Below are 27,808 nucleotides of genomic sequence, written 5' to 3' on the forward strand. Positions count from 1 at the left end.
AATAAAAAATGGCTTTTTAATTGCTAATTTTATGTCTCATGAGGTTATACCTCTCACATAAGATAAAGTCAATGACAACAAAATGTTTCTGTCCAGAAATGTAAACATCTACAGAAGTAACGCTTAAAAATAGACTGAAAATACATACTAATGTTTACCACTTCCCATGGTTCCATTTGTGTATCTCAGACCATTCTGTGTATATTTGGAAAATCAACCTTGTAATTTTTATGTTACTATTTTCACTCCATAGATATTGTTCCCAGGTTTACTTAACGTGAGCAGTATATATACCTATCGTAGAGCAGCTCCCCTCAGAAATCTGCCTGAAGCTTTCTACTGGAATGGTTTTGATGAGAGGAGGAATAAACTGATGTCAAAATTTGCTGTAAAATCCATAGTTGTATTTTCAAGCACCTTCAAGGTCACTCCAGGAGATCGTGATATGTTTGTGAGATGGCTAGTGACATGCACTTCGGTGCTTAGAAATACCAATAAGTGAATATTTTGACATGCAAGAGCCACTTGTTGTTCAGCTCAGGTCAACATTAGCAGATTTCACAATGTGTAAAATAAATACTCTAGAGCATCCAGCTATACACCCATGGACATAACACATAGAGGTGTCAGTGATGAGGCTTGAACAAGGTAGGCACAGGAACATAATTCTGTACTAGAAGTATTTCTGAAATATTTATGGTTTTTTAGAACTGATGGATAAACTGGGGAGAGCTTCAGAATATTAGTTATATGAAAAAAACAAGAGAAATTTCAGTGTCTGATCATAAAACAGGGAACAGTGAAGGCTGTCTCCATATTTAGTTAATCCTGAGCACAAAAGAAAAACCAGACAAGGCCTGCATGAAGGATATTTCATTTTGGAAATGAGCAACACCTGAGAGTTACTAGTGAGACTGCAGTTCACATATATCTGGCAGAAGAGTCATCAGTTCAGAATTCTAGTTCAGAAATGTAAACTTCTAAATTTTTTTTGAGAATTCCTGAGATTTCAGCTAACAGGAAGGACATGCTAGTGCAAGCGAGGACTGTAACTGAGCTCACGTGGTCAAATTCTGATCCTCTGTAAGCAAATACTTTTTTTCAGCATGATCAGCAGTGTGGTACCAGTTATTCATGTAGAAATATAGCTGTTAAAACTCAGCATTCTTAATAAAGAAACAAAGAGGGAAGAGGATCGTAGGGCAGACATGGGAAACATAAAAAGAAAATGGGCATAATTAATCCTACAACTGCGCAACCAATTCTCTCTCTTTACCGTTCCTTCACAAACTCCGTTGGCCATGCAAGGAAAGAGGATACGTCAGTAAATACTATTTTTGGATTTTGCAGTGTGAATAATCATAATGTATCACCATTTACCTCCATACAGTAAACATATAATCACAGCTCTATGTTGTTCCCCTAACTGTCACCAGCAACTGTGAATAAGATATAGTTAGGAACAAGCTACTTTTTTGTTGTTATTGTTCTTGCAACTTTGAGCTTCTTTAAGAACATTTTTAAAGTTCTACTGACCTCTGTAGACACTAAAGCACAGCAAAAAATTCTCACATCTGGAAAAGTGAACTTGTTTACATGCATTTCCTTAGCAGTCAGTCCATCAACTCTAGTTACTAATGAAGCACTTTTTTTTTCCTTTTGGCAGAACTATTTATTTGTATTAGAAACATGCATAATTTCCAGGAAGAGATTCTTGCAGCCACCTGTAGATGCTTCATGAATGACTGATCTACATAGATAGCATAGGTAAATGAAAAAAGGATTTGAATTGTAAATTGCAGCTTGCAGACTACTAAATCTCGCTGCAGACTACCCTGGCCAGTATGTTTTAGACTCTGGAGATACTTCTTCATCTGGCATTTGAAACAGGCACAAGGACAATAAACTTCATTAATCATAGCTACAATATCAAGGCTAACTGAACAAAAGGATAAACTGCTGAAAAAAACAAAGACATGTAAGGAAAGATTTACTTTAATATTCAGGATGGCTCACCTGAAGCAGACTTTTTCATCTCTTTTCAACCGCTTTAGGGAAACACCATCTCTCTTTTGGGGAATGGTGAAATGGGACAGGTGCCTAGACACTGATGAAGAGCATGTGAATTTTGCTAGAAGAGATCAACTGAACAGAGCTCACAGTGAGGAGGGAGAGGAACCAGATGGACCCCTGAACTTTGAGCTTGATGTTTGCCACCAGAATCCAGAATACAAGTCCCCAGCTCCCCTTCCACAAGCCCAGGTCAAACCAATCACCAGCTGGGAAGCAGGATGGAATGTAACAAATGCCATTCAGGTAACCTTTTACTTGCCCACTCATTACAATCATCATTTGAAAAACCTGGTCATCACTTAGCCTGCTTTATTTTACTTAATTGTACCATCATTTTGCAATATTCTAAAAGGTTTCTATGAATTTATTACTAACAAAATTCAACTTTTCTGCATAAGATTAGTACTCTGAAAAAATAAAATTGAAAAGGGGAAAAAAAGATAGATATGTTAGAAATAGTTTAAAAAACATTTAAAGTAGGTGAAAATGAAAAGGTGGTGATTGCACCCATTTTGGAAGTGCAGACATTATCTTTAATAAGTATATTTGAATTCAGTGACAGATATGTTTGATAGAAGTGTGAGGTAAACATCTAATAAAAAGAGGATAGCAAGAGCCAGACTGACGTCAGACATAAATTTACCAACACGTAAGTTAGACACTAGGTATAAATTGGAGCATGAAGCACAAGATGTGTAATAATGCTTGTCAATGCTAAAGAAAATAGTCAGATTGAAAAGACTGAAAGCATTTGGTCCCAGCATTCTGTGTCAAATTTAAATATCTTTCTGAATCTTTAAATTTAGCATTAAATGTTTCAGATTCTTTTTCTCACTTTTCAAGATTCATTTCCTTACATAATTCTATCATTACCACTAACTTGCTGTCTGAAATGGTAAGAAGAAAGCAGTATACACAGACATATCTAGACCCAGTAACTTTTTATGGCACTTTAGTTATAGAAAAATAATCCTTCCAATGTCACACAAGTCTATGAATATGCCAATGAACATTTGTTTATGTATCCAGTTCATCCCTCCGCTCTGCAAAGAAGTAGGGAAAGGACATATTTCTAACCCTGCTGTATTTTCAAACATGAGCACCACTACATGAGAGCCAGTGCAATAACATCTAGGGCACAGTAACATATCATACTCATAAAGTGTTCAGCTGTGAATAAAAGCGTTAAGTCCTAAAATACCCCAACTACATTCGAGTAAAACATTTTCTCTTCAGTCTCCCTGAGCAGCATCTAGTCAGGACAGGAGTCTGGGATGAGAGCCCATTGCCGTCTCTGTGAGTTTTGCCTTTGGTTTCACGGAAGCCAAGATTTCATTCTGGAAGTCAATTTTTGTCAATATTTGCTGTATGACCTTTTGGCAAGTCGCCATCTCTTTCACCCATTGTTTTCCTTTCTGAAAAATACATCAAAGCGCCTAAAAATTCCTGAATGTCATTATGTACACAATTACTATTAATTATTAATATTATACCTTCCAGTTACAAAATAGACGGATAACACAGTCTAAAAACACTATCAAATATGCAGTTGCCTCTTTAAAAACAGTACAAATTTAAGCTAAATTATCCAATCAGATCAGTAACTATGGTCCTAGTCAAAACTCTCAATATGCTGAGTGTTGCACACTGCTGTTGGATCTCATTTGTCAAATATTTTAGAAAACAGCATTAAAAGAGCAATTGGCTACAGCTGTATTGAGCTTTCCTCCTAAGGCAGGCTGAGAATGGCAAAGCCTGGGAGCTGCAGTTTTGTTAATAGTACAACCGAAGTGTCCTAACCACACATTGTGAAACTGCATTTGTGAGCATATATGTGAATCTATGTACACACGTGTGTATTTCTCCCATTTCCCAATACCTTGGCATTTGGTTTAGGAACCAGGAGGTAGTAGAGAAAGCAAAGAGGAAAGGCAGGAGGGGAAGAGAGAGGGGTGAATATCGAACGGGCATCTATCAGTTAAAAATAACAATTTGAAGAAATTTCTATGAATAGCTTTGAAGAGAAAGTCAGAGTTGTGAACAGAATGATTAAAACAATCCAAACATTCTTGACTGGTGCAATCTATGCTAGAATGACAGTTGTTTTTGCCCTACCCAGAGGAAAGGGCAGAAGCGTTTTGCATGGCAATTAGAGGTAAACATTTCAGCAGAATTCTGAAGTGTTCTAAACAGTTATTCCAGTGAATACTGTTAGTCTAAAAGTGAAATTATTTCACAATCCAGATTTCTTATAGGAATGATTAAATCTTTGGTCTCTGAAATGAAACACAAGGGTTTTCTTACAGTGTTTTAAATGCAAATATTTTCAAACAAACAGGTAGAGATTTTTATTTTGGTTTGAACTTCAACTGAAAAAATGTGCACTTTTGGTGACGATATTGTATGTGTAAATGATTGCTTCAGACGTTTAAAGTTTCCAGGGAAACATGCTTCATATTCCAGCACTGCACAGGCAAATGAAAACCCGTATCCAGTTAATCTAGGTAAGGACAGAGCCCGTAAAGCTGAGTTAATTCAAAAGGGAAAATGAACAGCATCATGCATTTGTTTGTATATAGCAGTGAAAGGCCAAAAAAATTTGTACTGACTTGTACAGTAGTGCTGTATAGGCAAGGAAAGCAACAGCCACAAGGAAGAAGGTAGTTAAATTCTAATGGTACAGCAGAACCAAATTTCGCAGCAGAACCAAAGGACAATAAAGTCTATTTATTTGTCAGCCACATGTAGGAGGATTGTTGCAAACAGTATGGAGAATGTTTGTCCAACAAAGAGAAAGCCAAAGTAAGAGAAAAGGGCACTCACTCTATAGTATCACAAAGGGGTACAAGACAACCAATAGAGAACAACCGAGAGAGAAAGGGAAGGAGTGAAATAATGGCAGTAAGTGAGTAATGTTCATGTCAGCATAACTGTAATTTACACCATTGTAAGTCTATCTCCACTTAGGCCTCAGGAGCACAAACAAGTTTGACAGTGCAAAAAAGTTAGCCACTTTACCAGGCAGCTCCAAGGTGCTTTCAGTATTATGATGCTTGTACAATCTTTAAAATACAGTGTAATATAAGCGCATGATTCTTCCCTGGGTGTTTGGTAAAACATGATGTATCAAAGCACACTGAATGTGCTGTTTGATTCAATGCATCTGATACCTAATGTAGCCCTTTTTTTTTCCCTATCTTTTGCAGAGATTAGGTTGGACAAAGATTAGAAATACCTCTGGCAGAGGCAATTTTCCTGTTGGATGGTTAGAATAACACAATAGGGTTCTTGTTTATTGTGAGTGCTTCTGGGAATAACAATAATGCAATTAGTATTATTAATAATTATTTACATTTTTTCCAATAATAAATTAATAAATATTATAGTAGTGATCATAAATATGCTCATTATATTCTGTATATTGTACATTAGCTTAAAAAAGGCTCAACACTTCAATAATCACCCTTTTTAAAAATGGAAGTGTATATCTGTATATCCTTCATGGTGTGCCATTATAGATACATTTCCATATTGGGTTACAATTTGGCTCATTTTTATTTACGTAACTCTAAAAGATTCACGTGAGAATATCACATAGTTAATATTTATTTTTCTATGATGTTTCCTCTGAGATACCTGTCTTCATCTCCCTAATACAGACTGAATCTTTAGAGTGCTTACTGAATATCAACAAATCCCAAAGACTTAAGTGGAAAACACAGTGACGCTGAGAAATAGAATTAGCAGATATGCCCCTAAAGATATAAAGGCAAACGTCTTTTTAAGTGTCTAAACATGCCTCCCATTAAGCTTTACTGACACCATATTTAAGCATTTTCTAAATATAAATATGTACATGTTTGTGTGATTAGAAAGCTAACTGTTTTCACCATCAGGTCATTAGATGTACCACAATACAGATCTTCTCATCCTCAACCTTAAATAATTTAGTCACATTTAACTAAATAAGCACTTAGATCTTAATTGCAGTGCTTGATCTTAAGTATTTATTTTCCAGGCTTGAGAACAAAGGTCAATCCTTTCTGGTGCCCAAAGCAGTAACTTCCTTGAATTATACATTGAAGCTAAAGTCATACTCTGAACTAAATTATAGATGTCTGAGGGAAACAAACTGCTGCATCTCATATCAAGAGGTGGTACTGAGAATTAGGGTGAGATGCCCAATGCTGATATCTAACCTAGGACCAGCGAGTAATTATAGTTTCCAAATGCAGCTAGTCAAAAAACGACAATGCGAAGTAAAATTCCAAGCCTGTAAGACTATTGTGGTGCACATAAAAATGCCAATTAATATCGTTTTAGCTGAAATGCATCTATAATACTGGCCAAAACTATTTTTCATAGGTTTGCAGCCAGAAACCCGTATAGCCACAACTGGAGATCCAAAAAAGTCTAGAGCCTGGTGAAAGCCATCTGTAACTTTCTGTTTTCACTATGATAGAATGCTACCATTATGCAATGAAATTGATAAAAGATGTATTTTTGGTAATAAGATGCTTGTGCCCTGGTTTTCTTTTTGAATTTTCTCGAGGGAAAACAAGATTCTGGACATACATTACTAATTCGTATAACCTTTTATCTCAGCTCAGACCCTGCAGTAGATTTCTTTAGTTTTGTGCGGATATTCATATAGCACAGAGAAGGCTGCATACAGGATATATATTCTCTCTATTCCCAACCCTACTTTTTATCACAAAAGCTTTTTATAAAAACTGTATTATCCTACAACAATGAAATTATATCTACTTCACAGAAATCTTTTTATTTGACATGTAAGCACTGTGGAGTGGACTGATTTTTAGTTAACTAACTGCCATTCCCATAAATCTCATTAGAGAATGCACTATATCAGTCTACTTTTCCCTTGGTCAGCTGCAAACACTAAAACTGTTACAAAGCCGGAACTCCTAAAGATAGAGAGGTGGCTCATCTATAGTTGTTTCTTGTTCCAGGAAGAATTATTTGGATTGTTCTCATGGGATTTAAGTTGCTGTTTTGTAGGTTTTGCATTTTATGTTGTTTGTCACGTCATCTGGGCAATGAACAGATGGAGGGAGCATTGAATGGATTTACATCAGCATATTCTACTGTAACTATTATGGAAATGTTAGGAGTGGCAAGTCAGTTTTCCAAAGCTCCTCTGTGTCAGATTTGCCAGCAAGTAGGAGCTGTGATACAACATAACTACTCCACAAATTATTCCCTGGACATACAGACAGTCCCAACATATGGCCAATGAGTTCAGAAAGGACCATACTAGCTCTTGAAGCATCCCAGAAACAAGTATATGGGTTACACAAGTAATGGATCAAAGTACTGCAATTCTTGCAGCCTTCTGACTAAAAATTACATATTAAAAATCTTTAGAAGTTAAAGCAGTCCTTAGATTATACTTGCATGCACCATGAGCCCAAAATTATATTTCCTATTAGATGAGTTGCAAGAGAGTTACAGGAGGTGTCTCTCTCCGTCTCCTTCATAAATGACTCCAATAGCCTCAATAGTTTGACTATGAGTGATATACAATGGTCTACAATTTATGACGTTGACATGTTTTAAGCTAATTAACATATCAGAAAATTATCTCATATGAGATGAGAGGGAGGCATTCTAAAGTATAACACAACCATGGAATTTAACATGCAACCTCAGCCTTAAATCTAAATATTTCGATTACACTGGGTGTAAGGTAGATACATTTAAAAATATTTATTCTTAACCTAACTGCTTTTTACCTGAGCTTTACTGATATAGCTGTCTAATATTACATCCTTTTTATAATAGTAGCCAGAAACGCTGCTGTGCTGTCCTGGTTTCAGCTAGGATAGAGTTTATTTTCTTCCTAGTAGCTGCTGTGTTTTGGATTTATTATGAGAATAATGTTGATAACACATACTGTTTTGGTTGTTGCTAAGTAATGCTTATATGAAGTCAAGGTCTTTTTCAGCTTCCCATAGAAGCTGAAAGGGAGCATAGACAGGACCAAGGTGGCCAAAGGAATACTGCGTACCATAGATGTCACACTCAGTATATAAATGGGGCTTGGCTCGGGTGCAGGAATCTGCGATCGCTGCTCAGGACAGGCTGGGCAACCAATCATCGGGTGGTGAGCAATTGTATTGTATCACTCCTTTTGCATATTCTTTTACCATTATTATTTTTTTATGCTGTTACTGTTCTCTTAAACTGTCTTTATCTCAACCCACAAGGTGCTTTTTTCCTTTTCCTCCCTCTTTTCCCTATCCTGCAGGGTGGGGCGGCGGGGCGGGGAAGGGAAATGAGGGAGAGTGAATGAATGCCTGCATGGTCCTAGTTGCCAGTCAGGGTTAAACCACAACATGTGCTTAAAGAAATCTGAATAATTCTGTTCAGAACCTCAAATTATAACCTTACATTTCAAGAAATTTCATTTATTTGACACTTGATTTTTAGCAATGTCAATTATCTATCATTTCCAACAACTGTAGTTGAAACTCTTCTTGGCTAGTACTTTTGAAATCTGTATATTCCAGCATCTAAATTTCAAAGCCACCATATTATCTTGCCGGTTATTCTTAGAAACAGTAGCTAACTCATAGTATACTTATCCTGGGGTTGATGTCCAGTTTGTCACAGTCTGTTCAGGAAAGTCTTGTGGAATTTGCAAGTGCCTGTTGTAAATGGGGACTTCTTGTTGATTGTTCGCTTGTTGTGTAAGTTTGAAAATCTTTTCGTCTGGAAAATCTACTACTAATAATCTTTCAGAACAGTGATTTTATAGGCGTGAGGCTATAGTTATCCTACATGAGCTGGTATTAGTTGAAATTTGGTGCACGTAAAAGGACAAAGGAACTAGCGAGTACGGGTATGGTGGTGTGGTGGGTTAGCCTTGGCTAATAGCTGCGCTCCCACCCAGCGGCTCGCTCACTCCTCCCCCTCAGCTGGGCAGCAGGGAGCAAATAGAACAGGAGTGAGAAAGCTCACGGGTCGAGGTAAAGACAGGGACATCACTTGCCAGTTACTGTAGTGGGCAAAACAGACTTGACTTGGTGAAAATTAACTGCTAATTAATATATATATGTTTGATTACTGCATCTGGTATTGGGAAATAAAAAGGCAAATATTAAGTAACACCCAGCCTCCCCTCTTTCCTGTGCTCAGCTTCAGTCCTTCACTCCTATGGTCCCCTTCCTACTCTCTGTGGCGTTTTTGGCCCTTCCTTACACAGGCTTTCCCTGAGGCACCGCCATCTTGTCTGGAGGGCTCAGCCAGGCCCTGCGGTGGGCGGGTTTGAGCCGGCTGGAACCTGCTGTGTCCAGCTCGGGGCAGCCCCGGCCGTGCCTCAGAGGGGCTGACCCTGCAGCCCCCTGGCTACCAGTACCAGCACTTGGGCATGGACACCCGCTACAAGTAGTAATGAATCATAGAATCATAGAATGGTTCGGGTTAGAAGGGACCTTAGAGAACATCTAGTTCCAGCCCCCCTGCCATGGGCAGGGACACCTCCCACTAGACCAGGCTGCTCAAAGCCCCATCCAGGCTGGCCTTGAACACTTCCAGGGATGGGGCATCCACAACTTCTCTGGGCAACCTGTTCCAGCGTCTCACCACCCTCACAGTAAAGAATTTCTTCCTAATATCTAATTTAAATCTCCCCTTTTTCAGTTTAAAACTGTTACCCCTCGTCCTATCGCTCCACTCCCTGATAAAGAGTCATAGAATCATACAATGCACATTGAACTTGCTGGTACTTACCCTACCTGCTGCATTCCAGTGTGAAACGGCATTTTTGTCACTACCCAGTGTGTGTTTGAGGACAGAGAAGAGGAAAAGTGCACAGACACAGCCAAGTACTTGGGCACTGATTTTCAACCACCTTTCTAACACGTTTGCCAGTAAAGGCTATGAACAAAGTTTTTGTGGTCAAAGGTAAACCTGGCCTCCCTGGGGGCCCTCCCGCTTGCTTCCTCCTGTCCTTCTCTGCCTGCCCCACAGCGAGAGGGAGCTCCCCGTAGGTCTGAGGGGGTCAGAGCAGGGGACCGGCACCTAGGGCCTGGTGTGGGGTTTGGCCGAGGAGCTGGCAGAGGCCAGCTCAACTCTTCTCCTTACGGCGGTGCTTTCTAGCCAGTAATAACATGAACCTTTACATTAATTGGTATTTGTGTGTTGCTTTGGCATGCTGCCAAATCCGACTTGCCAACAAGTCCCACCCTTAGTGGGGACATCAATATTTCTGCTATTTTATATCTCAGTCAGCTTAAGTACAGTTACATGAATGAAGGGAAAGCACATTTCCACCCGAGCTTTAAACGCTGCCATTCTTCAAAGGCCAACTATGATCAGCAGTGTTGCTAGAGCTTAATAGACAACCTGCTGAGTGGCACGGGTGGGACTTACATCCGCATTTACATATATTTGCAAAAAAAGTCTGTCAGTTTGTGTTTCTCACATGACATATATAAAATAAATAGTATGTGTAAGTAACACTCTGGAAGCCTGAACATTGCGCCTGTGCCACCCAGACCTCTTTTTCTTTCATTTCATCATTAGGAAACCTTCAAGCCACTCAGGAGACGACCCACTCTGGGGCTGTTAATACCTCAAAAAATGCTTTTGCATTGGTAGGTTCATAGCTACAAGCACACACATACTACACCATTCCACTTGTATTTTTCATTGCAAGAATTTTTCATAAGGAAAAGTGTTACATGAATTAATACGCGGGGTCATGATCAACTTCCTCTGCTCTACACTGCTGTCCATAACCAGGCACACAACAGATGCTGGTGATCTCTCCTGAAGCTCTGCCTCCTGCCTTCCTCCCTGAAGTCATCACCTGCAGCAGACTCAGGCTCTCAGGGCTGCTAGAGGCACTGTTGATAGACACCACGTGCCTTACCGTCTGTGGGAGTGTGTGATGGTAGCAGAGTGTGCTTTCCTGGGCCAGTTCAAGTTCACATCTTATTTAGATCCCCCTGCTGCCCACATAAAATATTGGTCTGTCCGTTCAGCAGTCAGTAGAAGCAGCTAAACAGAGCTCCTTGCCTCCATCCAGCATCTGCCCATACCAACCTTGCTTCACTGTCTGTGAATGCCTTTGTCCTTCCTGCCATGCAGGCCTATCGTCTGGCATCATCTTTCAGTCAGGCCTCTTTCTAAATCCTCACACTCAGCTTATGTTCAGCTTCTGCTTATTTTTATTCTTATTTTATTCATCACTAATACATACTCTGATTTACCAATCCACAAGGCTAAAACTCTTATCTGAGCGCCAATAATTCCTCATCTAGGTCACAGTAGCGCACTCTTTCCTGACCTTGCCAAGCTCGCCTCATGCACACCCACCTGGAAAACTGATGCGGTTCCATACCACAGGTGTCCACCAGCTTTTGCAAACACCTCTTCAACCATCAAATCAAATGTAAGGTACTTGTCTTTTCTTTAACAATCTACCATTTATCTTTCTGCATCTATTGACTCTGATCTCTGATCTTCCAGTTACAATTACCATTGTCAATTTGTTAAATATTTAAACAAGCATTCCTATGAACTTATAGGAGGATATTTATTTGCACTCCTCTGATCCTCTTACAAATGTCCTTTTGCTGAAAATTTCACAGTTATACGGTGTGTTGAAACCGCCATTTCCTCTCTTGACTTAGTTCTGTATTGACATGGTTTCCTTGACTCCTCTTTCTGTTTGTATTTGTTTCCTGTTATCTTACGCCTAGATTTTAAATTATTTGGAGAAAAGACCATCTTTTTGTACAATGGGATTCCGATCAAGGACTTCCAGGTGCTCCAATAATGAAAACAATTTTGAAAGTAAGACTCATAATGTTTGCTATTTTACAGAAACTCTTTACAAAATAATGATTGTTTAAATGTTGCCTGTGATAAATCAGCTTGACACTTGATTCAATTTCCTCTCTTTTTTTCTGTATAGAATGGATTCTCTTTGCTATTGAGATGCACTGTAGGGGCTGACACAAGACAAATCAGCAGACGAATGTGATAAGAGTACCTTTAGAATAGTCTGCCATTAAAATGGGCATTCCATCTTAAAAATCCAGGTGGTCCACAAAGAGAATAACAGAACCATGACATCAAAGGTAAATAGATAGTAGTGTTGTGAAAATGATACCCTTTGAAATAGTGTATGTTACTAAACAGGAAAAAGTAACTGTCAGTTCCTTGAAAGCAATGATCACTTTATTTCATAGAAGAACCCAATGCACCACAACTTGTTGCAGAACAAGGATCTCTGGCTCCCTCAGGTGAAGGGAATAGCTGATATACTTTCCCACTACGCTAAAATCAAATTAATCTACCATGCTTTGTGGTCTCATCAGTCCCTGAGAGGGGATTTTCTTTAACAAGCTGAATGAAAACAGATGGTATAATTTCTCCTTTTCTAATTCATGGCAGGTCACATGGTATTTAAAAAGACTATTATTAGGCAATTTTGAATTTCCATATCTGTTATATCTGCTTACTTTGTTGTGATATTATCTTTGACTATTACCTTTGAAAACAAAGCCCAAACTACCTGTTATAATTATCTACTAGCCTTCTGTGGCTACATCATTTGCTTCTCTATAGCACATGCCACTGACCAGCTATCACTGGTGGAAAATATTCTTCTTAAAAATGTTCTTTCTGTCCCTACTCTTAAACTTACGAGGCGTGTAACCTCAGTGAAATTGCTTTAATAAACTGTATTTAGACATATAACTCCTCCCAAGATAACATTCTTCACAAGACAGCAAGAATGTAGTGATAGGCAGCAGAAAGTAAAATATTTTGTCAGATAGCATTTCTTTCCTGTTTCTTAGAAACTTCCTTCACTTCCATCAGAAAATTTTCAGAAGGGAGATCGTTTTTTCATAAGAAGAAAGAGTGAGCCTTATGGTTCATCAAGGAATAAAGGTTGACAAGCTCAACATTTGCAGGTGTGTATGAGAATTTAGTGCTGAAAGTAAGGGACATCTGAATTATTATAATGTACTGATACTGAAATAGTAATGTTTCTGTATTAGACTTTCCAAATGGTAAAGCTCCTTTCACACAATCCGTAGATGGTTAAGCTACAGTTTACTTCAATGTGTATAATTCCTGACAGCAGGAGATTCACTGAAATGGCACAAGCTCTGTCTGAATGAGCAAATGGAGCTATTTGAGAAAATAAAAAGCCCTAAACACTGATTACACACAGTACTGAACATGATATATTGTAACCTAGTTTTAGCACAGTAAGCTGTATAAAACATTTTGCCCCTAAAGCTAAATAAAAGGAAATGACTTCTATTTGCATCTATTCTCCCTCTTCTCCCCACACACACCATGTTTCTTGGAAGGCGATGTTTCTCTGTATTCTTGGCCAGTGGCATTAGTTTTGCCATATGTACAATACTGTGTTCACTAAATAGCTAACAAAACAAAAAAAAAAATCAAATTTAATATTTGCTGCTCAAAAATGTAAACATATGAGTCAAAGTGAGGAAACATTCACTTCAACTCATACACCATACTTTGCTATACATTTCAATTTCTCTCAGTACATTTTCTGAATTGACACAAATAACAGCACCACAGATTATGTTTCGTAGGTCCCTAGAGCAAACATTTTTGGCTGGTTTATGTTATCATAAACTGTAGCAATGGTAGCTACAGTTTTTGCCTTTACTTTACCTGGATATTTCCATTCATGATAGGGTTTTTTTATTGCTCAGTTTTCCCCTCTAGAAACATGTTTGATTCAGGCTGGTTTCTCTCTAATAAGCAGAGGTTTTTTTCCAGTTTTAAAACCCAATCTAGTTTGATTCTTTCAAACTAAATCTGTGTATTTCAGAAACTAGGAATAGTTGTACTGAAGCCTGAAGAAATGTAAATATGGGTATAAGAATTATATGATGCAAGATATATTATTTTTCTAAGAAAGTTATTTATATTTATAAAAAGTTATCTTATTTTTTCTTTCATAATGACTGTTAATTCCCTCATTTTACTGTTTGTATCATATTTAGAAGTTGGCACTGAGGTCTATTCTATCTTACTACATTTTAAAGCCATTCTCTTGTCTCGTTGTCTGCATGATTTCTGCAACTCCAAATGACATCTCCCCAGCCACCTTTCCTTAAGGGACTTAAAAATCTTCTTCTAAGCTTTAATTGGGATCTGGAGTTTAAAATGAGTTCTCCACTCCTGCTCTTGTTGCTTTTGCTTGCCTGCTGGCTTTTTTCACTTTTGTTGGAAAGCCAGCTGCTCTCAGAGCTCTTACTTTTGTACTTTTTATTGTTGTCATCTCAAGTTAAAAATAAAATACCTGCACAAAACTGCAGGCTTCCCTCTGCTCCTTGGATGGGATTTCAGAGATTCTCCTATCTCCTAAATTGTGAGGAGCTGCCATTCCGTCCCTGAAGGTTTCCTTTCCTAATCAGAAAGGATAATCAGCTGCATAATTCATACCTTCCCTCTAGCCTTCTACTTATTCCTGTCTTATGCCTATAGTTAGATATTTCTCATATCAGTCATTTTTTCTCACAGCCTCTTGCCCATCATATTCTCCTACCCCTTATTGCTACCTCATATTGTTCATAACCTTCATAACCTTATGTTCTAGTGTTCTCCAGTTTACCTAAGGACACCTTTTTCCCCCTGTCCCTGCCTCCCTTGGTGCAGTCGTGTTCTCAACTTGTCCAGTTTCCTGCTCTTCCTTTGCTCTTCTCGGGTACCTCACAGTCTCATGGCCTTCGTAAAGGAATTCATCTCTCTATAGACTACATAGAGAGATAGGCACTTCTGACTGAGATTCACAAATCCTAAAATAAGTGTCCTGCACTGCTGGAGTGAATAGTGCTCTGATGATCCTTATTTCTATCCATCCTTTCCAGACTAGCTTTACTTATTGCTGTATTTAGATAGGTGAAGTTAGGAATTGCATTCCTAATAAGTGTGCATCAAAGCAAGGTAGATTTGTCATATGAGTCTTTATGAGTCATAATGAGTACACTGCGTGTACTCATTCATTAAGTGTCTGTTTTAGACAGAAAATGTTGGATGACATTAATCCAATTCATAGATGCTAAGAAGTGATCATTTCCTTGGGTACCAAAGAGAGTGAAAAAGTAGTCACTTTAATAACTTTAGTAATAGTCACTGAGTTTTCACCTAAAATCCATTAATTTCACCTCATAAATAAACTGGGATTTTGCCTAAAAGTTTGAATGTGAGAAATGAAAGTTATTTAGGAGAAAGGAACAGAAACTAAATGCAGTCTTAAAATAAATTTCTCAAATATGAAATCACTACAGCTCTCAACACTGAAGTATGGACGAAGGAGAGATCCAATAGAGCTGAGAAGTTTCCCTGCACTGCCAGAATGGCTCAGGTTAAGAAAAAAAATTTATTTTTTTTTTTAAATATACACACGTTTACATAAATTACTTAACTAACTTTGTTTTAATAATGAAATAAGTGTTTCCACCTCTGTTCAGACAGTATTGGTATCTCAAAGTTAAGAATAAACCTGAGGTCTTAGTCAAAGGTTAGGAATAATCAAGGTCCCCAGTTTGTTCATGCAGAGTTCCTCAGCTGTTGTTTCCAGACAGCAATCTCTCTCCAAGTCTTTCCAGTACTGCTGCAGAACAAGAAAACAGATTTTTAAAAAGAGGAAAATTAAAATAATTAAAAATAAATTAAAAAAAACCAACACCACAGAAAAGGAATATGACTTACTTTATAATTCCAGTACTTTTCTTTATGGGACAGTAGAGGTCAAGAACCACTGTGTCACAGTCTGTACAAACAGAATGAGAAATACCTTCTGAAGTAGTAATACTTCAAGTGTTTTACATCTAGAGACCTTAAAAAGACATCTTCGACATGCGTTTTATATGTAATTTTCCTGGTTTCACAATGTATAACTATATTCAAAAGGAGAGCCTAAATACTTCGCTTTTATGCTGAGTTCTCAGGACATGCCAGAAAACTCAGTCACATTTCTTTTCTGATCTCTAGTTTTTCTCTTTATTATTAATTGTACACTGTTGGGAGTGTTTGTCTAATCTACTTGAAATTTGGGGAATTATTCTACTTTGTTGAATTTTAAGAATGATGTCATCTTTTATGGCATTATAGGAGAGAAACACTTCCATTACGGGAATTCATTTGCAACCTCAACATGCAATCTGTGCATGATGAAATATCAGCAGAAAAATCAGTTGCTGCTTCTTTTATCCTAAAGGTTGAAGCCTCCAGGGCTGCCACTGAAGTTTAACTGAGGTTAAGAGAGGAAAAGCAGTAGAGATTTGTTGTCTATGTCCAGCCTAATTGTAAAACAGCATCTTTTCTCACGTATTCCAGAAAAATATACTATGATACTCCGTATCAGTTTACTGATTCCTAGGGACCAAAAATAACGGTATACCACTATTTACGTCCTTCATCCAGACTATTAACTGTGTTCTCTCCAGGCAATGCTGTAAGACAAATTTCCCCTTTATACGCTGAGCTCTGGGAGTCATTATAGTTTGAGTAAGAGTCCACCTAAAATTGGTGGTTGGATCTGTGCGGAGGAAAGAACAGGATAATATTAGCCACTGGAGGATTCGGTCACCTTTTATTCTGCATGCAGTCATGACAAGTCCTATGCCAGCTTTCAGAAAATATAACCCAGGTTCCAGAAGATGTAACCTGGCTTCCTTTTCACCTCTCAGAGGTGCATAAGGTTTGTTCCAGTGCAAAGTTCTTTGTAGTACGGGTTTGGTTTTTTTCCATTCCCTCTTCAGCCTTACTTGTTAAAAGCAACAGGAACTGTGGCTTGTCCCATACAGGCAGCATTCAAGAAAAACTCCTAACAAGCCAAGTGCAAGTGCTTTCTCCTAGCCTGAGCTTGAACTTTCTATGCACTTTAACTCTTCTTTTTGTTATGTCAGTGCATGCTCAAATAAAGTTATTTGGCTCCCTATTGCTTGCTTTGCTTCTAGTCTCCCAAAGTCCCCTCTCTGCCTCCCCTGAAGCTCTTTTGACCACATTTTCAGGGAAACTCCCTCATGTGTTCCTGTACTGGATGTTTTGAGTACTTGCCTGCCTTCAGGTGAAAACCTGAAAATCCGTGATGACCTATAATGTGAGAAATAAGTAAGCAGCCAGTTAATCCATGTTGCTCGCCACTGCTAACTTTCAAAATAATGTGTGATTTGGTTTTGACTGTCTTATTTTTTTTATCTTTTTCCTCCCCGCTGTAATAAACGCATAATAAAAGCCCTCATTCTTTTACCAAAGCCTGCTTTCTCCTTTGGGACCATGTAAAAGAATATATTTTCTTAAAAGGTAATTTGCTTAGGAGAATGACTTTGTGTGACTCAATGCATTCTTGCAGACAGCTCTGAATTTATACAAACTATCATTTTGCATCAAACCATGCAGAATGAAGCACCGAGCATATTATTTCACTTTTAGAACAAATATTTAAACCAATAGCAAAGCCAATGGGATCAGCTGTCACGCTCAAAAGCAGCAATTCCATTTTTGTTGAGACATTTTCTTTCTTCTGTTCCCTTTTCTAGTCTTTAGGAGATTCTTAAGACTAATCTGGTCACTAAAAGAAGAACAAAATCAGTGGCTTCTGTCAGTCAAACGAACACATACATTTTGCAGTGTGGACCACGTGGCTTCCTTACTTGCTTATCTTATCACAGCACCTCCTGAGCAGTCTATCTGCCTTATCATCTGCTTATGGGACCTGAAGGATTGACAGAACAACACTTCTAAAATTTCTCTCAGTATATAAGGTGATTGCAGGCATTAATCACAGGATAAACACCTTAGCCACTTTCCTCCCTGCAGCTAAAACAGGCTGGCATTGGCAGAGAGAAAGAATAAGAAAAATCAGGAAAACCAAGATTGCTGGGGTCTAATTCAACCATCCCTGAAGTTAAAGGAAGATTTTTCACTGACATTAAGGAGACGGATCTGCCGCTAAGGTCATACAGGCCATGGACAATATTTGAAGTTTTCCACAGAACAGCTTGTAGCATTTTTTAATTCAAACTTAGCTGAGCTGTGAACAAACTGTGAAGCAAGTGGGAAAGCAGATGAATTCTTTTCCTGGTGTCTGTAGAGCAGTGCCAGGAGCCTGGGTAACCAGCTAGGGAACTGGAAATTCTTACTGCTGAAAAGAAATATGATATAACTGATATTGCAAATACACGGTGGGATGATTTATGCGACTGGAATTTAAAAGTAATTAGATAAAATATGTTTACGAAAAAAGAGTAGGTAAGAAGTGAGGGTGGCACTCTATGCTAGAGAGATGATTATCTGTGTTAGAGCTATTGTCTGGAAAGAAAATTTGTTTTGTTCTTGGAGACTTCATTTTTAAAGACCTATGCTGGAGGTTGTACGCAGCCTGTAGTAAAACATCATTAAAGCTTCTAAAAATAATAGATGATAATTATCTAACAGAAAAGGTATTGAAACTAACATGAGGTAATTCTATTTTGAGCCTCATTATGTTCCATAAAGATGAACAGATCAGTGGATCTAATTAAATTAATTATTTGAAAACAGAGGACAGTAATATATAAACTTGGTACTTCAAAAGAGTGAATTTTACAAACCTGGAGAAAATTATGAGAGATAATTGTTTAGGAAGAATACAGACAGCAAATTGTGAAAGCAATTTGAAAGTTGTTTAACAAGAATTTATGAGATGTCCAGAAGCCACATCTCATAATTAAGAAATAGTACGCCTATGTGTTAAAACTCTTCCAACTTCAGGTGTGAAGTGAATGTATCAATTAAAAAAAATAACAAAAGGGAGAAAGGGAGGGTGAGAGTAATCATTGTAAATTATAAATTATGAAGTGTAGCAAAGAGATACAAGAACCCAAAGACACCAGGAAAAAGTGTATCTCCAAGGAATTAGGACAGTAAGAAGGCAATTTTTAGGAATTAGGGAAAAAAGGGTTAGGTTTAGTGTAAAAATTTGATACAGAAATACTAGTTGTGGCATAAATTAAGTGTGAATGGAAGTATGTGTCCATATATGTGACTGTGTATGCTTGTCTAAAAACACCAGGAGAAACAGCAGGATAAAGTTAAAAGGGAAGGTACACATTAACTGCTACAGAGCACCATATATGTGATTTCATTCAAATGGAGAAGCAGAAAAACTGACCTATAGGTAAGTGTTAAGGGAATGAAGTAGATGACAGTATCTATAAAACATGCAGGTAAGGAAAGCAACAGTACTGTGAAATTCAGGAATTTTGTCTAATATTTATGGGGGATGAGGCAAAGTAATGAGGCAAAAAATCCCAAACTGCACCCATTTCAGAAGAGTACAAAAGGCAAACCCAAAATCTGTTTGTCATCACTAGTCAAGATGAACACCAGAGATAGTGAGCACTTGACTGCCGGCATCCCTCATCCTTCTTGGTGCATGCAAGTTGTTGGCGCGGAAGGCTCGGACAATAACACAGCGACCAATGTGATCAGGTTAATGCCAGTTTATTGCACAGATAGCTCAGTTATTATAGACGTTCTGATTCCGCATCACGTGCCGACAATTTGCTGATTGGTTGCACGAGCTGTGCACGCGGCAAGCAACATATTATAATTGGCTTAAAGCATCTGTCCACGCGGACAATCACCCCTCCTATATCCTGGGTGAAGTTCTACATTTCGCACGCTGAATTCAGCACGCTTTCTCATATCTTGTTGGTCTCAGCATTTCTAACATCGCTACAATGTTTTCACATGGCCTTCAAACTAACAAAGCCTACATAGTTGTTAGCAGTTCTTCAGTGCTTGGCCTACATAGTTGTTAGCAGCTCTTCGGTGCTTGGAGTGTTCACAGGATGACCCCTTTGTATTAAAAATCCTCCAACAGCAAGTGATCCTGGCGAAGCCACTAGGACACACACACACCAGTGCTGTTGAGTATGCGGATGTGAGAGTGCGAAAAATCAGCTTATAGATTTTCTACTGTAAGATCACCTCCCTCTTCTCTACATTCTCTCGCTGAATTTTGCTACACTGATTTCCTACATTAGCAGTAGAGGGAGGTTCTAAAATTGATCTTAACTCTGAAAAAACCTGCAACTGTTCATAAGTAATCTCTATAGAGAATCAGGAGGATGTGCTCATAGCACGGGAGAACAGTGGGCCATTTTGTAATTTTTCAGGATGAGCATCATGCCATTCTGCATACTACACTTAAAAGCTGACTCTCAGAGTTTCTAAGCTGTGTGTCTACACTCCATTGGGTATATATTCTCTTACCCAGCAAGAAAAACAGGCGGCTCTGAGAGGAAATTCGTCTCAGCTCTGCTAATGACCTCTTAAGATAGGTGTGAGTTACAAACTGAGGTGCCTATTTTTTCCAAGCTTAGACTTGGACAATTAACTACTAGATAACTACAGTTACTATTTAAAATGGATGTTAAGATGTATCTCATTAATATTTTGAAAGCACAATGCACAGCAAGTTTGGGAGACATAACAAAAGATACATCTGACCTGATAATACTCTTATTCAAATGCTATTACATGTGGAATTTTCAGGAGATTGTGGATATCATTCCAATATTTAAAAAGCCAGTTAAATTATGACTAGTGAAACCTGGCAACAATTCTGAGAAAAAGAATGTAATTGTTAATACACATTTTAATTGATACAGAATAAAAAGCTAGGAATATAATTTTTGTCAATTATTATAGTTTTGGAGAAAGAGTCCCTGCAGTCCTTGTTAAACACACTTGATATAATTATTTTATGAAATTGTAATATAGGCAGTGAAAGATAAATAATATATTTAGACTTTTAAAAGGAATTTTGACACATTAATACACAACATTCTGGTTTAAAAATTTGTCAACAATAGAATACATCTTATCACATCTGATACTTCTAATCACAGTGGTGGCTGAGAAAAGAAAAAGGTCAGCAAGCAAGTAGCTTTGTTATTATGGCATGACATTAAGAGATTTGCTATATTTTTAAATTTAGTGCCAATAAAGTTGTATCTTCATATAAATATCACAGCAACACAGACTTGCATTTGTTCAGGACAACAAATGCTGAACAACATAATTAAATATTTTGTGGAAGTGTAGCGAAAAGCAGGGTTCTTGAATTTATCTCCCTACTCTTCCAAGAAGATCCATGAAGGAGGCCTTCCCGTAGTACAGTTTCTATGCCTAATGCGTGCTCATGCAGGGAATCAAATACATAGTTGAAAAATAGTTAGGCTTAAATGAACTATTCCAGTGGAGTAATTACACATGGTGAGAAAGGAAATCAGAGCTAATTCAGCAGTCTGGCATATTAGCATGTACTCTGCATATAGGAGAGCTGTACTAAATGAATAATTTTCAGTTAATTTTTTCCTAATTTCTTAATTTATTTTTCCATCTGATTAAGTCTTAAGGCAAACTCCTTTTTCTCTCTCTTTTTTTAGCATTGCTTTTTGCTCCATTTTATTTCATTGTCTTTTGGCATGTCTCAGCTCTGACCATGATTTGATCTTCTTTACTTTTTAATTGCCTTTCTATCTGCTTTATTTTTCCAAGTGACATATTTCAGGTTAGAACAGCCTCTGAATTTTACCTGGGACTAAAAAGTCTTAAAACTGAAGATTAAGGAATTTTGCTATATTCACAGAGTGCTTGACTGTGCTCATTTATGCATTTTTCTAAACACATTTTATTCCTTGGGGAGGTGCTTGCCCTGACATGAAGTAGTGTCAAATAGTAGTATGATAGCAGAAGGACCATTTTTTGCATTCTACACTAATCCAGGCATCTAATATTTTTAAATAAGCAGCCAGCCTTGCTGGTGTGGGAATCACTCCCATGTAGTTCAAATATTGCAGTCAAACCATCGACATACGCAAAAATGTTTTAATGTGCAGATGTAATTTGGAAATCCTGATCTGCTGGTTTTGTATTGTAGGTAGATTGGTAATTTCTGGTGGTAGCTGTCATACCTGGTTGCTTCCACTTGGGGGTATTCTGACAAGGCTGATAAATAGCTTCTCGCTGAGGCTGACCTTTCCTTCCATGTCCTTTCCACTCTTGTCCTTGCCATTTCTTTGAAGGCTGATCACCTTATTCTGCTTTCTAGAGACTCAGCTGCCAATGGCTAAGTCTGCTCTGGATGTTTGATGAGAACCTCCACCCAGGCACGCGTATTCACTCATTGACAACGAACAGTCCGCTTCCACCCTTAGTCTAGGGGTGAAAACACCCAGGTCTTGCAAACATCTTGGGAGACAAGGGAAGATGCAGCCTGCTGGGCAAGCTTGGGTCCCTCCTTAAACAGGGTGGATGGAGTGACGGCAAATAACACAACCACTCACACTGAGCCATGACAGAGGACTGTTTCAAAAACTCCATCTCCCCTGTATCCAACTGTGTGAGTGCTTTTTCCCTGTGCTATTCTATTTTGTAAACAGATACCTTAAACCAGCATATTTAGAGCTAACATTGGCTTGGACCTGAACAGTTGAAAATAAAGTGCTCAGACAGGAACACTTCCCAAACAGAACACTAAAACTAAGAGCTGGGAGACAATTTAAGAAACGATCCCTTTTGCCACTCATTTTTAATTGATGCCTCACAGCTAAGGCTTTCTGTGCCATAATTTGGTCATGAGAAGACAGGATCAGAAGATTCAATAAGAGCAAGTGCTGGGGCCAGGCTGGACTGAATGTGCATTGACAAACGGTGTAACAGGCGTTCAGGAAATGGGCCTAACAGAAGGTATTGCTTTTGGACAGGTAAGAACAGAGTACCAAATCCAAAATGAGTTTTGAAGTCTGACAAAGGGTCTTTCATTCTTCAAGCTCTCATGGCCATCACTAACATTTTGGGGTATTTTGTAGAAATTTGACAATGTGCTGATATGTGAAACTTTTTTTTTTTTAATGGAAAAAACATTTCTGTCAAGGCATGAAAAGCGCTGTCATTTCAACACATACATACTGTACCTGCATGTTCAGAGTTCTCCCATTTCTCGCTACTAGGCATGCTCTGTATCCAAAAAGCTGTAAAACCAGTTATGTTCACAATGTTTGCTTTCTATTATTAACTGAAAGCTGAAGGACACAAAAATGGTAAGTCCCTTATACAAATCTCACCAGTTTTTGTTTACAAACTCTGGGAAAAAGATGACAAAGACATGAGCTGAAAGGAAAACTTACAGTTTCCGAAGAAAGTTTAAATTTAGAAATTCTAAACTCACCGTGTGTGATTTGAAATTGGCAATCACCAATACATAATTTTAAGAAAGTATATACAGAGTGCAAAAATGGGTTTGTTTAATAACGTCTGAATTCAGAAGATTAAAAAAAAGAAAAAAAAACAATAAAAAACCCCCTGCCTCTATCATCCTGTGGTCTGTGTTAGCTACCAAATAAAATTATTTGATATAAAAAACAACAAGGAGATGTTAGAGGTTAGAATTATGTTATGCTCTGATCAAACTAACAATTAAGCAAGGAAAAGCAGGCACCTGTGGGGAAGACTGTGAATGTCTGTCTAATGTGATAACGTCTCTGAAAGACTTATGCTTTGGTTTAGGTTAAGGCTAGTCACATAAACGTTAATAGACTAAATTCAGCAGGGGAGAAACCATTGCGTGGGTAAGGCCTGTGCTGACATTTACCTGCAGTTTAATTATACAATGACCCTTTGGGTCAGCAGATATCATTTGAACTCCCAAATGCAGGTTAAGGGGCAAAATAATAATGCTGTGAGTACGGAACAAATTAGATAAGCTTGCTGCAAACTGCAAGGAACTGAGAAAATATCATTGTTCTTATGTTAATATGGAAGACGACTCCACCTTTTATCTTCCTGATTTTTTCATAGACTTGGTTTATTTGGGATGCTTTTAAAATCAATCTGTTACGTGAATGTTCTCCAAGGATTGTTTTCATAGGAGTGAAAACACATTTTGTTCTTTAGGCAACTACCTAACTTGCCAGTCAGCCAAAACCGTGATTAAAATTGGCATGATACCAAAAGCTACTCTTATACATGTGCTACCTGCTGTCTGGATACAGCAAAATATCTAGTCTTTTTAAAAAAGTAGACTGGTAGATTTCTGAACACTTCTGTGAAGTTCACGTACAAAAGAAATGCTAATTACACTGCAAGCTAATTGGGTCACGACACCCATATTAGAATGGAGCTGAGCCACTGGAGCAGGGAGGTTTGGATGACTAGAGTACCACAAGCTATGTAGTCAAATGTCCCAGCTCCTAAATGACATGGCACCCGTGACTTACACAAAACCATTCCTTTAAATGAAGTCATTGAAAACAACCAAAAAAGGTATCTAGATGATAACTTTATTATTATATCAGTAATAATAACCGAGTTACGTCTATTTCAGTACATAAAGGCATAGACCTTTTTAATTGAAATGTACTAGGGCATGTATTTAATAGGATTCTTCCACCTCTAATTCAGCTGGAAGATGAAGATATCTGCACCTAGAGTGAAACCTGGTGAAACAGACAATGCTGCTCATTCCTACAAAGGGCACTCCATTTTTCTCATTGGCTTAGAGAAAAAATACTGCTATAATTTAAGGACTTCTAATATTTCTTCTCTGGTTGATTCTCATCCCACAATCTGCCCAAAAAGGAATGCTATATTGTGGCTGGAAGAAAAGGAGAATAATTTTTATACATTGAAGATTATTTAGTGTTTGAAAAATTGCCTCTCTTCAGAGCCCTCCTTATGGATCAGGCCTGGGAGTACTTGCATTGCTTAGAAATGTGTGTGTGTCGGGGGGCGACTAAGTATAAACCCTACAAAGCTAAGACAAGCACCCACCTTCTTGATGACCTCCAGCAGAGCTGGGCTCCTAGACTGCCCTCACGGAAACTGTCTGCTGGGTATAAAACCTGAGGCAGTTGATAGAAAACACCAAAGGCATGCCTGACCTCCACATGGTTCCATGTTCACAATTGTGGATGGAAAAGTCTGAAATTAAGATTTAGACAGTTAAACTCACCTCTTCTGCTTTGGCTCCTGATGGCAGTCAGTGGCACTACCCAGTCAGAAAGTGAGAGAAGAGTGGCTCACCCCTTCTGTGGGGAGGCCTGTTTCTGTCGGGGATCCATGGGGTTTGCAGAGTAGATGGGGTTGTTCAGGTTCGGTCAGAAATAGAGTTTAGACAGGTTCGATGCAAATCCAGTCCTTCTGTCAGGCCAGAGTAGCAAACATCAGCAAAAATGCTCATATTTCATCATGTTATCAGTGCTGTAAGAAATATTGAAGTAAAACATTCTGTAGAACTAGTTAACTGTATTGTTTTTCCTCTTTACATTTCTTCAGCCACCAAGAACAAAAACACCTGACCAGTCTGACTAATGTGCATTTGACTAATTTCGGCTTTGTAGCATAAAAAGAGAAATGTCAGGGAAATATCTTTCCTAAATTGGATCTCTTTATGAATAACTATTGTTCAAGGGTTTTGTTGGTTTTGTGCTGATGGAAATTAAACCTCATAAAAGTGTAGTTTGTCCTTAAATATAGAAAAGACAGAAGGAAAAAGACAAAGAAATACACACAGTGTTCTGCGAAACGAAAATGCCACTTTTTTTTGGTGGATAAAACAAGTGTAATTCTGTTCCTTTCAGAAACTGTTTAGGGAAAAGTATGTCTATATGTTTTACATGTATTTTTAAACACCAAAATAAGTTTGCACAGTCTAGAATCCCATCTGTGAGAAGAATGGCTTTAGCAGTGGACTTAACAAGAGCAAAGGCAGCGTGGGGCATACAGAAGCTGCAGAGGAAACAGAAGCAAAGTCTGATGCCGCTGTAACGACATTTTCTTTCCAGAGGTCTGCTAACAATTTTTAGACTGAAGACAATTGTCATTACTGGATCTATCTACAGTGCTATTTTTAATTTGAATGAAGCTTGTACAGATGATGCTACAGTTGCTTAATTTTACTGATATTGAACCTGTTTCATTAATATGCATGTTGACTGAATAACTGCCTTCTAAAATGTGCTTCTAATCACATCAGCGTTAAATATTAATTAGGAACCTGACTCTGTCATTCAATCACATTCTCTTTTTCCTAGCTTATCATTACGTGTGTGTCGATAGGAGCAGCTATTTTGCTGATAAATTTATTTATCATAAATAAACACATTTCTCATGAGTTACTTGCTTAGCTGAATGGAGCAGTACGTCCACCATGCAGTTAGGTGAACGCAATGTTCAGTGGAGGGCAGGTTTAGGAGTGTGGCTTCTAGCAAACATTTTGCCTCAGGGATTTTGTGCTATCTTTTCTTTCTCTTTTTCCTTTTCAGGGAATATTTGTCCTAGGATTGCCATATGCTCTTCTCCACAGTGGATACAGTGGCCTGTTTCTTATTATCTTGGCTGCAGCATTATGCTGTTACACAGGCAAAATTCTAATCGCTTGCCTGTATGAAGAAAATGAAGATGGGCAGCTCATAAGAGTGAGAGACACTTATGAAGATATTGCAAATGCCTGCTGCAAAAAGCTGTCTCCCAAACTAGGTGGCATATTTGTCAATGTGACCCAAGTGATGGAACTGATCATGACATGTATTTTGTATGTGGTTGTTAGCGGGAACTTGCTGTCACATAGTTTTCCATATGTACCAGTGACTGAGAAAACTTGGTCTGTAATTGCATTTGTTACACTGCTGCCCTGTGTATTTATCAAGACTCTCAAAATTGTTTCCAAACTCAGCCAGCTTTGCTCCTTGGTCCATTTCATTATCATCCTTGTAGTCATGATTTACTGTCTCACACAAATACATCGGTGGTCCTGGGCAAAATTCAGACTCTCCGTTGAGTTTGAGGACTTCTTGGTCTCTGTAGGGGTGATCATTTTCAGTTACACTTCGCAAATATTTCTTCCCACACTTGAAGGTAACATGAAAAACCCAGGGGAATTTAGATGCATGCTGAATTGGACTCACTTTTTTGCTTGTGTCTTGAAAACAACCTTTGCGCTGACGGCATTCTTGACCTGGGGTGAAGAGACAAAGGAAGTTATTACTGACAACCTGCCATCGTTTCTTCAAACCCTAGTGAATTTGTGTCTCTTAACCAAGGCTCTTCTTTCTTACCCTTTACCCTTTTTTGCAGCCACAGAAATTGTGTATGCTTGTATTTCTAGAGGCAACCATTCCAATTACAGATCTCCACTATTCGCTCTGGGTGTAAGAGGCTCATTTCTCCTGTTAACTCTGCTGATGGCCATGTTCATACCACATTTTGCCCTGTTGATGGGTTTAACAGGCAGTGTAACAGGTGCTGCTATGACTTTTCTTCTTCCTTCTCTCTTTCACTTAAAACTTAAGTGGAAAAAACTATCCTTCTTAGAAAAATGTGCAGATATCACTGTTTTTATTTTGGGTTTCCTTTGTAGCATTGCAGGCATAGTTTGCTCAATAAAAGGGCTGCTTGAAGTATTCAGAGGAGCGTAAAAAGACTTCCTGAAAGCCAAAAAAGGCACAAATCTTATAAATGCTTTTAGCCTGTTAGTATATAAGATATTTTGTTACTAGGTAAAATTAAGGATATGCTTAAATGTTTGCAGGGTCAGGGCTTTAACTGAAAAGTATGTGGCTCTAAGCAAATATTGGAAAATAACCTTTATTGCCAAAAAGTACAAAATTACCCGTATTGTAGATGTTGAGAGGAAAGAAGGTGTTTGAGATGGTTT

At 38.2% G+C, this 27,808-nt stretch overlaps 1 protein-coding gene across 1 annotated transcript; it reads left to right on the top strand.

The window, feature by feature from the left end:
- The first annotated feature begins 2,079 nt into the window (after window positions 1–2,079).
- On the top strand, window positions 2,080–27,569 carry LOC128907516 (vesicular inhibitory amino acid transporter-like). The gene is made up of 2 exons (XM_054196476.1): window positions 2,080–2,316; window positions 26,418–27,569. The coding sequence occupies exons 1-2, from the start codon at window positions 2,080–2,082 to the stop codon at window positions 27,567–27,569; spliced, it is 1,389 nt and encodes a 462-aa protein (XP_054052451.1).
- The last annotated feature ends 239 nt before the right edge of the window (window positions 27,570–27,808 follow it).

This window comes from Rissa tridactyla, chromosome 3 (genome assembly GCF_028500815.1).
Source record: "Rissa tridactyla isolate bRisTri1 chromosome 3, bRisTri1.patW.cur.20221130, whole genome shotgun sequence".
NCBI lineage: Eukaryota > Metazoa > Chordata > Aves > Charadriiformes > Laridae > Rissa > Rissa tridactyla.